Source organism: Maniola jurtina, chromosome 26, assembly GCF_905333055.1.
Source record: "Maniola jurtina chromosome 26, ilManJurt1.1, whole genome shotgun sequence".
In the NCBI taxonomy this organism is placed as follows: Eukaryota; Metazoa; Arthropoda; class Insecta; order Lepidoptera; family Nymphalidae; genus Maniola; species Maniola jurtina.
This window is the reverse complement of record NC_060054.1, coordinates 1,520,849-1,530,896: the sequence shown is the minus strand read 5'-3', so window position 1 is coordinate 1,530,896 and position 10,048 is coordinate 1,520,849. Positions and strand designations below refer to the sequence as shown.

The following is a 10,048-nucleotide window of genomic DNA, read 5'->3' as shown; positions in this document are numbered from 1 at the left end:
GTATACCTATTCAATATACTCTGTGATCGAAACTTGATTTGTCATTTTTCTAACCTCATTTTTTAATCGATGAATGGCGGCGTCTTAGCCTGTGGTCTTAGCCATTTTGTTATTTGTTGTAATTTTAACAATTTCAGTGTATCTTAATTAAAATCAAGCTTTTTAGTCTGAAATTGATAATTAAAAAGTGTAAAACCTTTATTACTTGATATTCCAGTAACCTTTTTCTTTACTGATACAACAGAAAAAAATTGCCAAAAACTAAGTTTTTGTGGTAGTGTTTGTGAAAGAAAAGTTTTGCTGAAATGGTTCGCGGATCAGGCCGTGGCGGGCGTGGAATGCCAGGCAGAGGCGGCATGGGACGCCCGCCCTTCAACAGGCCCCGCGTATTGATGTTACGGCCACCCTTTGACTTGATTTTGGCTGAGCCCGCGTTTCCTCGATGCAAGCCGGCGCCCGACGATTCAGCTCTGACGCAGGTAAAATAACCTAATATTTTTTGTAGCAAGCATAAGGGTGGGCCTCCGCCAAGGCACTATCAAACCAGAAGAGGAGATAAGCAGAGACGAACGTCGTAAACAGGTTCCTTCCACCAATTCCAATTATATATATGTAAGTATTTACCTAAAAAAAATCGAGTCGGTCTTGCTCACGAAGGATTCCTTACCGTCGTACAACAATAACATCATACATAATATTATTGTAGATAACAGGTACATACTACGATTAATTTGATAATTTTCATCAAGCGATATTTCAATAATATAATTCAAAATATTTTTATTCTAACTACTTGGCGTAAATAAAAACACAATTTGTACCCAACTGCGGCAAAGCCAAAAGGAAGGGTTATGATTTTAGCAGTCTATGTATGTATGTCTGTATGTTTATATCCAAATTCTGTGTGTTCCACCATACTGCCTAAACTACTGGACCGATTTTGATGAAAGATGTGTCAATTGATTCATTGTAAAGGGCCGGGTGACATAGGCTTTATTTTATACGAAAAAAATTGACTTATCGGATGTTACATCAAAAAAAAAATGGGGGTCTCCAAATTTTTTTTTCTATTGTATCGAGTGGGATGTCAAATGAAAGAGGGGACTCATCAATATAAATGTACAACCACATAAAAATGTACCAAGCAACAGAAAACAATTTTACTATAGTACTAGCTGTGCCCGCGACTTCGTTCGCTTGGAATAGTGACTTTCCGCGCTTTATATAGCCACGGACGCTCAGGCGCGAGGCGTGTAGTATGTACTCTGTACGTTAAAAATGTTCGCCGTGATTCTTTAAATTGACATAACTTTTTTATTTATGAACCGATTGACATGAAATAAACACTAAATGTTAAGTGAAGCTTACTACAATATATTAGTGAAAATCTAAATCTAAATCGAATAAGCCGTTTCTGATATTAGCGTGCACAAACACACAGATAAACAGACAAACAGACAAAAAAAAATTAATTACAATTTCGGGTTCGGCATCAATATAATGACAACCCCTGCTACTTTTTTTTTATATATTTCCATTGTACAGAACCACTTTTCTACAAAATTATATGTATAGATTTCAGCATTTATTAAAACAGTCGCAGTGGGTTTTAGTTTTCAACTTTTATGTCTTACAGGCTCTTCTCAAAAGACATACAGAGCTGTGTCCGACGCCTGCCGAGCAGTCAGCCGTCCTAAGTATTGTCACAAAGCTTCAGACCGTTCTTGACAATCTTGTGGTTGCACCCGGAGATTTTGCTGCTTGTGTGAGTTTTTTTTTTTTTTTTTCTTTAAATATTTTCTTTTCTATGCATATTTGTCATTTAAATACTTAAACTCATGTAGTAAACCATTTTATATTGTAAATATTATTATAAATTTTTATTAAGCCTTCATGTTAAAAATTCTGTGTATATCTTGTGTAATGTATATTTTATTTAGGTATAGTATTGCTGTGTACACCTATTAGGGGTTGTCACTTAGATTAGGATCTTTGTTTTTATGTTTGGACCATTTTTAGTTACAACCTGTTTTGTGTACCTTTAAATAAATAAATAAATAAAAATAAAAAAAAAATCTGGCTTTACTCTGATTAGCCAATATCAAGTTTGTGATATTTTCAAGTTATTGAATTTATACAAGTATGGACTCCGTCTGCACCGGCGCCCGCCGAAATACGCGCGGCGCCCCTTTAGAGCGCTTCCCAGTCAGTTCCACCACCAAAAAACACCAACTAACACAAAAACCAGCCACTCTTAACAAAAAAAAAAACACTCCAAACAAGCACAGCACGCGCGCCAGCAAACGCCATCGCAGACGAAGTCCACTCTTGTGTGAGTATACATATCATATAACCATCATAATATTAAAAAAAAAGAATATTAGTCATTTTTAGGGTTCCGTACCTCAAAAGGAAAACCCTTATAGGATCACTTTGTTATCTGTCTGTCTGTCAAGAAACCTATAGGGTACTTCCCCTTGTCCCAGGATTATGAAATTTGGCAGGTAGGTAGGTCTTATAGCACAGATACGGGAATAAATCTGAAAACCGCGAATTTGTGGTTGGTGAAAATGTGTTTCAAGTTTCAAAGTAAGATAACTATACCAAGTGGGGTATCATATGAAATGGATTTACTTGTACATTCTAAAACAGATTTTTATTTATTTTCATGTATAATAGTTTTTGATTTATTGTGCAAAATGTTGGGAAAAATACCCAAGTATGGAACCCTCAGTGCGCGAGTCTGACTCGCACTTGGCCGGTTTTTTAGTCATCACTAACATTCCCATTTCCCCTCCAACTAAACGTAAAGCTTGTGCTAGGAGTGGGTACGACAATAGTGCAACAGGTAGGATTTGAGCCGCCAACCTTTCAGAATTCAGTCCGCTCCTATAACCGTTGAGCTATATAGGCTATAATATAATGTCCACTTTAAACATAAGGCTCAATTTACACTGGAAGAGAATGGAAGCAAATTTCTAAAATACTATCACACTAATATTATAAAGGAGAAAGTTTGTATGTGTGTGTGTGTGTATGTTTGTTACTCCTTTACGCAAAAACTACTGGACGGATTGGACTGAAATTTAGAACGGAGATAGATTATACCCTGGATTAGCACATAGGCTACCTTTTATCCCGGAAAATCAAAGAGTTCCCACGGGAATTTTAAAAACCTACATCCACGCGAATGAAGTCGCGGGCATCAGCTAGTAAAGCATATTGGCTTTTATCTCCACCATGTAAAACACAAATTTCTCGCCCAAATGTTTATTAAAAAAATATTAAAAAGTAAAATAGATAGAATAGTACAGAAAACATAGTTTTGTTTGTGATTCATTGGTGATCAAAGTTAATAGTTTAATACCCACTGAGTTTTTTCTCTTTGTCATTTGTATGGGATTAACAGAGAGAGCTTTATCCTAACTTCTCTTGGTGGATAGAGTATAATAGTGTTGTGTATTACAGCAACTGGAAGAGGTGAGACAAGTGGGGTCATACAAGAAGGGTACGATGATGGCGGGCAAGAATGTGGCCGACATTGTGGTCATTATGAAGACCCTGCCCACCAAGGAGGCTGTGGAGGGGCTCTCCAATAAGGTATGATACATGTGATGTAACATCAGTAAGAGATGATGATAATGATGACGATTATCACACTTAATATTATAAAGGCGAAAATTTGTATGTGTGTGTGTATCTGTATGTTTGTTACTCCTTCACGCAAAAACTACTGGACGGATTTGGCTGAAATTTGGAATGGAGATAGATAATATCCTGGATTAGCACATAGGCTACTTTTTATCTCGGAAAGTCAAAGAGTTCCCAAGGGATTTCAAAAAACCTAAATCCACGCGGGCGAAGCCGCGGGCATCCTCTAGTTAAAGAATAAACTACTATCAGTAAACTTAGGTAATGATGACTGAGCAGATAAATCAGGATTACAACCTTTGGATTAACTGAGCCTTTGTGGGTGCACTAACAATACTCTCACACTAAGAGACAACATGGACTGTCCTCAATGATTACTGTAACCTCACTTATAGGGTAAGATACCAAGCTTGCCAAGATTCCAATGAGACTAGACAACGCTAACTAACCCTACCTAAGTCACCTTCACATTTATAGTGATTCCTGGATAGAACATCTAACTTACCTACTACAACCTCAACCATTCAACCAACAGGAACCACAATAGGTCATAGTAACAATTCCAAAACCTACAGTACGATACACAGAGTCGTACTGTAGTTCAGTCATTAGAATCAGTTGTTGTATTGTCTTATTGATCTATCAGGTGAATGAAGAGCTGAACAAGTTAATGCGAGCAGAAGGCCTGGGCAATGTGACAAGCACTTGCCACGAGCGCGGTTTCACTGTGAGCGCCGCCGCGGCTGCCGTCAGAGTATTGGTCACTACCCTGCACCAGAACCTGAGGAAGCTGGAGCCAGAGGTGAGATATACAGACAGCTGAACAAGTTGATGCGAGCAGAAGGCCTGGGCAATGTGACGAGCACTTGCCACGAGCGCGGTTTCACTGTGAGCGCCGCCGCGGCTGCCGTCAGAGTATTGGTCACTACCCTGCACCAGAACCTGAGGAAGCTGGAGCCAGAGGTGAGATATACAGACAGCTGAACAAGTTGATGCGAGCAGAAGGCCTGGGCAATGTGACGAGCACTTGCCACGAGCGCGGTTTCACTGTGAGCGCCGCCGCGGCTGCCGTCAGAGTATTGGTCACTACCCTGCACCAGAACCTGAGGAAGCTGGAGCCAGAGGTGAGATATACAGACAGCTGAACAAGTTGATGCGAGCAGAAGGCCTGGGCAATGTGACGAGCACTTGCCACGAGCGCGGTTTCACTGTGAGCGCCGCCGCGGCTGCCGTCAGAGTATTGGTCACTACCCTGCACCAGAACCTGAGGAAGCTGGAGCCAGAGGTGAGATATACAGACAGCTGAACAAGTTGATGCGAGCAGAAGGCCTGGGCAATGTGACGAGCACTTGCCACGAGCGCGGTTTCACTGTGAGCGCCGCCGCGGCTGCCGTCAGAGTATTGGTCACTACCCTGCACCAGAACCTGAGGAAGCTGGAGCCAGAGGTGAGATATACAGACAGCTGAACAAGTTGATGCGAGCAGAAGGCCTGGGCAATGTGACGAGCACTTGCCACGAGCGCGGTTTCACTGTGAGCGCCGCCGCGGCTGCCGTCAGAGTATTGGTCACTACCCTGCACCAGAACCTGAGGAAGCTGGAGCCAGAGGTGAGATATACAGACAGCTGAACGAGTTGATGCGAGCAGAAGGCCTGGGCAATGTGACGAGCACTTGCCACGAGCGCGGTTTCACTGTGGGCGCCGCCGCGGCTGCCGTCAGAGTATTGGTCACTACCCTGCACCAGAACCTGAGGAAGCTGGAGCCAGAGGTGAGATATACAGACAGCTGAACAAGTTGATGCGAGCAGAAGGCCTGGGCAATGTGACGAGCACTTGCCACGAGCGCGGTTTCACTGTGAGCGCCGCCGCGGCTGCCGTCAGAGTATTGGTCACTACCCTGCACCAGAACCTGAGGAAGCTGGAGCCAGAGGTGAGATATACAGACAGCTGAACAAGTTGATGCGAGCAGAAGGCCTGGGCAATGTGACGAGCACTTGCCACGAGCGCGGTTTCACTGTGAGCGCCGCCGCGGCTGCCGTCAGAGTATTGGTCACTACCCTGCACCAGAACCTGAGGAAGCTGGAGCCAGAGGTGAGATATACAGACAGCTGAACGAGTTGATGCGAGCAGAAGGCCTGGGCAATGTGACGAGCACTTGCCACGAGCGCGGTTTCAAGCGTAGTGTGGGACGCCCTGCAGCGCGATGGACCGACGATATAAAGCGGCTGGCGGGAAGTGGCTAGATGAGGAAGGCTGAGGAGCGGGTGTGGCGGCGCTCTTTAGGGAACGCCTATGTCCAACAGTGGACGTCCACCAGTAGCAGTAATATTTATGTATGTTGTTTCAGGTACACCTGGACTACAAGGTGATCAGTAGCCACCTGGCAGCGATCAGACACAGCCGATGGTTTGAGGAGAACGCCCACCACTCCTCCATCAAGGTACATCTTGACTTTCACTGATGCTGAGATTGAACAGCTCATGCTAATCTATACTAATATTATAAAGAGGAAACCTTTGTATTTTTGTATGTTTGTATTGAATAGGCTCAAAAACTGCTGGACCGATTTCAAAATTTCTTTTACCATTACTTAGAGGGATTCTTCCGAATCCGTATAGGCTATATTTTATCCCGGAAAATAGAAAAAATAAATGTCCACCCGTGCGAAGAAGGGGCGGGTCGCTAGTATAATATACAAGCCTCGATAGCTCAAGGTTGAGGAGCGGACTGAACTCCGAAAGGTCGGCAAAAAGTTACCTATGTCAATTTCTGGGATGCAAACTATCTCTATAAATCATTTAACAGATGGACCTTTAAGAATCCCTTGGGAATTCTGATTTTCCGGGATAAAAAGTATCCGATGCCCCCATCCCTGGGATGTAAGCTAACTCTGTACCACATTTCATCAGTTGGGCCGTGAAAAGCTAGCAGACAGACAGACACACTTGCGCATTTATAATATTAGTATGGATGGACACAAACATTAATTTTTAAATCCATGTATTTTTACTGCAGGTCTTAATACGTCTTCTACGGGATATGTGCGCGCGACACTCGGGGCTCGAACCCCTGACCCCCTGGATGATCGACCTCCTGGCTCACCACTGCATCATGACCAACCCCGCGCGCCAGGCGCTGCCCATCAACGTGGCCTTCCGGTGAGTGACGTCAGCGCAGATCCAACATGGCGGACGCGACACTCGGGGCTCGAACCCCTGACCCCCTGCTGGCCATCACTGCATCATGACCAACCCCGCGCGCAGGGGGTAGTTTTATTATCACCAAAATTTGCGTCAAGCTCATATTTGCTATGTATATATTTGCATAAGTTGGAGATAATTCAAGCTTCAAAATAATCACACATATCTTTTCTACGATGCGGAACCCTCGGTGCGCGAGTCTGACTCGCACTTGTTTAACGTGATGACGTTTATTGCAGCCGCGCCCTGTCCCTGCTGGCGGGCGGGCTGTTCCTGCCCGGCTGCGCGGGGCTGCCGGACCCCTGCGAGGCGGCGCACTCGCGCGCGCACACCGCGCTGGACCTCGCGGCGCAGGACCACGCCGCTGCCACCGCGCAGACGTGAGTGCGCACACAGCTTTATATTTAACTAGCCGATGCCCGCGACTTCGCCCGCGTGGATTTAGGTTTTTCGAAATCCCGTGGGAACTCTTTGATTTTCCGGGATAAAAAGTAGCCTATGTGCTAATCCAGGATATTATCTATCTCCATTCCAATTTTCAGCCAAATCCGTCCAGTAGTTTTTGCGTGAAGGAGTAACAAACATACACACACACACACACGCACGCACGCACGCACGCACGCACGCACGCACGCACGCACGCTCGCACGCACACACACACACACACACAAACACGCACGCACGCACGCACGCACGCACGCACGCACGCACGCACACACACACACACACACACACACACACACACACACACACACACACACACACACACACACACACACACACTTTCGCCTTTATAATATTAGTGTGATTCTTTTTCTGCTTTGGGGCTATGCAGGTACCCTGGATCTCTTCGTTGATGACCTCGTAGGACACATTAAGATTTGATTTTAAGGTGGAAGCGACGGACCTGTCCGCGAAACTCAAATTTGGTTTTTCGCAATTTGTAAACTAATACGACCATGTAGGCTTATGGTATTTTAATTGCGACAATGGCAGTATCATCCTCACAGGTTTATATAAAAATCTTTACTTGAAAGGGTCCAGTTTAAGAAATTGATTCTAGTATCGACTAATTTCACAAATTAGTCGATACTAGAGCTAATTTCGTTGTATTAGTTTAGAAATTGCGAAAAACCAAATTAAATTTGAATTTCGCGGGCAGGCCCGTGGCTTCCACCTTAATTACCAATTTTGTCAAAATTTGTATGTTAGACTACTATTCCGAGTATTAGAACTTGTGGGTATTATATAGCGACATTGTCTTAGCTCGAAAGTAAAAAAGTCAAAATCAAAATCATTTATTCAAAGTAGGTACAATTGTACTCCTTTTGATGGTCGAAATTGTTAAACTTGTACGATATAGTGGTGATAATTAATTATGTTACTTAAAAACTAAAGCTACGAGGGTTCCAAACGCGCCCAAGTCTGAGAAGAGCCCACAACAAACTCAGCCGGGTATAATGCCGGGTAAAGCCTGAGCAAACTCAAAGTACACTCTCAACCTAAGAGTAAAATGGTCAATTTTGCCCCCAGCTTGCTTCGCGTGGTGGCGCGAGGCGGCCACAGATACGTCCTAGGGCTCCAGGCCTTCGAAGGCGGCAAGGACATATCCACGGAGATCACGGTGTGGGATGGCGTGGTGGTGTCTCCCCTCGCGCCCGCCTACCACGACACGCCCGAACCCATGGACACCGACGACAAAGGTTGGGTCTAGTGAGGGTCGCGACCCCTGCCATTGATCACAGATTGATCAGATTAAACTCATTTTTTTACACACTATACATATGTTTTTTTAGGGTCAGGATCACTTTGTTGTCTGTCTGTCTGTCCGTCTGTCCGTCGTGTCTGTCAAGAAACCTATAGGGTACTTCCCGTTGACTTAGAATCATGAAATTTGGCAGGTAGCTAGGTCTTATAGCACAAGTACAGGAATAAATCTGAAAACCGCGAATTTGTGGTTACATCATTCAAAAAAAATTTAAATGTGTTTCAATTTTCAAAGTAAGATAACTAACTATACTTAGTGGGGTATCATATGAAAGGGCTTTACGTATACATTCTAAAACAGATTTTTATTTATTTTTATGTATGATAGTTTCTGATTTATCGTGCAAAATGTTGGATACGGAACCCTCAGCGCGCGAGTCTGACTCGCACTTGGCCGGTTTTTTTGTTAAAAAAGTTTTTTTTTTTTCAGATGATGACGGCGTTCAAGATGGCGTGGCGGCTTAGTGATAAGATATCAAGTGTGACCGTAACCTATTGTGTTATGATACGAACTTTTTAAGAATTTCTAATAAATAATATAGGAATTACCTGCTATTTCATTAAACTCAAACCCAAAATCATTTATTCTTACCTACCTACGTACCTACTTAGTTCTCCTTTCAGCAAAGGTTGCCTGGTAGAGATTGCTCCAAGCAATAAGGCCGCCTTTGCAGACAATTGTTTTTTCTGTGTTGTGATCCTTTACATGTGTTTATGTGTGCAATAAAGTGTTTTATCTATCTATCAAATTCAAATTCAAATTCAAATTATTTTTATTCAATTAAACTTTTACAAGTGCTTTTGAATCGTCAAAATAATCTACCACTGGTTCGGAATGCTGTTCCTACCGAGAAGAATATACCGGTATCTACTTAGGTACCTACTATTGTACACCTTTTGATGGTCAGTATTGTTAGATTTGTAGATGATGTAGTCATGATCAACCCATTTCCGCCCCACTACTGAGTACGGGTCTCCTCTCAGAATGAGAAGGGTTCAGGCGATAGTCTGCCACGCTGGCCCAATGCGGATTAGCAGACTTCACACACCTTTGAGAACATGGAGAACTCTCAGGTATGCAGGTTTCCTCACGGTGTTTTCCTTCAACGTTAAAGCAAGTGATATTTAATTGCTTAAAACGCACATAACTGAAAAGTTAGTGGTGTGTGCCCGGGATCGAACCCCCGACCTCCGATAAGACGTTCTAACCACTAGGCTATCACAGCTTGAAGATGATGTAGTGGTGATAATTAATTAGATTAACTTAAAACTTTAGTTTTACGAGCTACGAGGGTTGATATAAAATCATCATCATGATCAACCCATCGCCGTCTCACTACAGAGCACGAAGCTCCTCTCAGAGTGAGTTCTTGGCCATAGTCTACCATGCTGGCCAAGTGCGGATTAGCAGACTTCACACACCTTTGAGAA

The 10,048-nt window shown here is 43.5% G+C and overlaps 1 protein-coding gene across 1 annotated transcript; it reads left to right on the top strand.

Annotated features, from left to right (window-relative positions):
• Positions 1 to 53: 53 nt before the first annotated feature.
• Positions 54 to 9,165, top strand: LOC123878761 (interleukin enhancer-binding factor 2 homolog). Its single transcript, XM_045926064.1, has 9 exons — positions 54 to 479; positions 1,637 to 1,765; positions 3,469 to 3,600; positions 4,298 to 4,453; positions 5,998 to 6,090; positions 6,666 to 6,808; positions 7,090 to 7,230; positions 8,384 to 8,553; positions 9,048 to 9,165. The coding sequence occupies exons 1-9, from the start codon at positions 306 to 308 to the stop codon at positions 9,080 to 9,082; spliced, it is 1,173 nt and encodes a 390-aa protein (XP_045782020.1). The 5' UTR covers positions 54 to 305; the 3' UTR covers positions 9,083 to 9,165.
• Positions 9,166 to 10,048: the final 883 nt, after the last annotated feature.

Coding starts and splice junctions, on each gene's coding strand:
- LOC123878761 (XM_045926064.1), top strand. CDS start 306: ATGGTTCGCGGATCAGGCCGTGGCGGGCGTGGAATGCCAGGCAGAGGC. Junction 480..1,636: donor ACGATTCAGCTCTGACGCAG/GTAAAATAACCT, acceptor TATGTCTTACAG/GCTCTTCTCAAAAGACATAC. Junction 1,766..3,468: donor CCGGAGATTTTGCTGCTTGT/GTGAGTTTTTTT, acceptor TGTGTATTACAG/CAACTGGAAGAGGTGAGACA.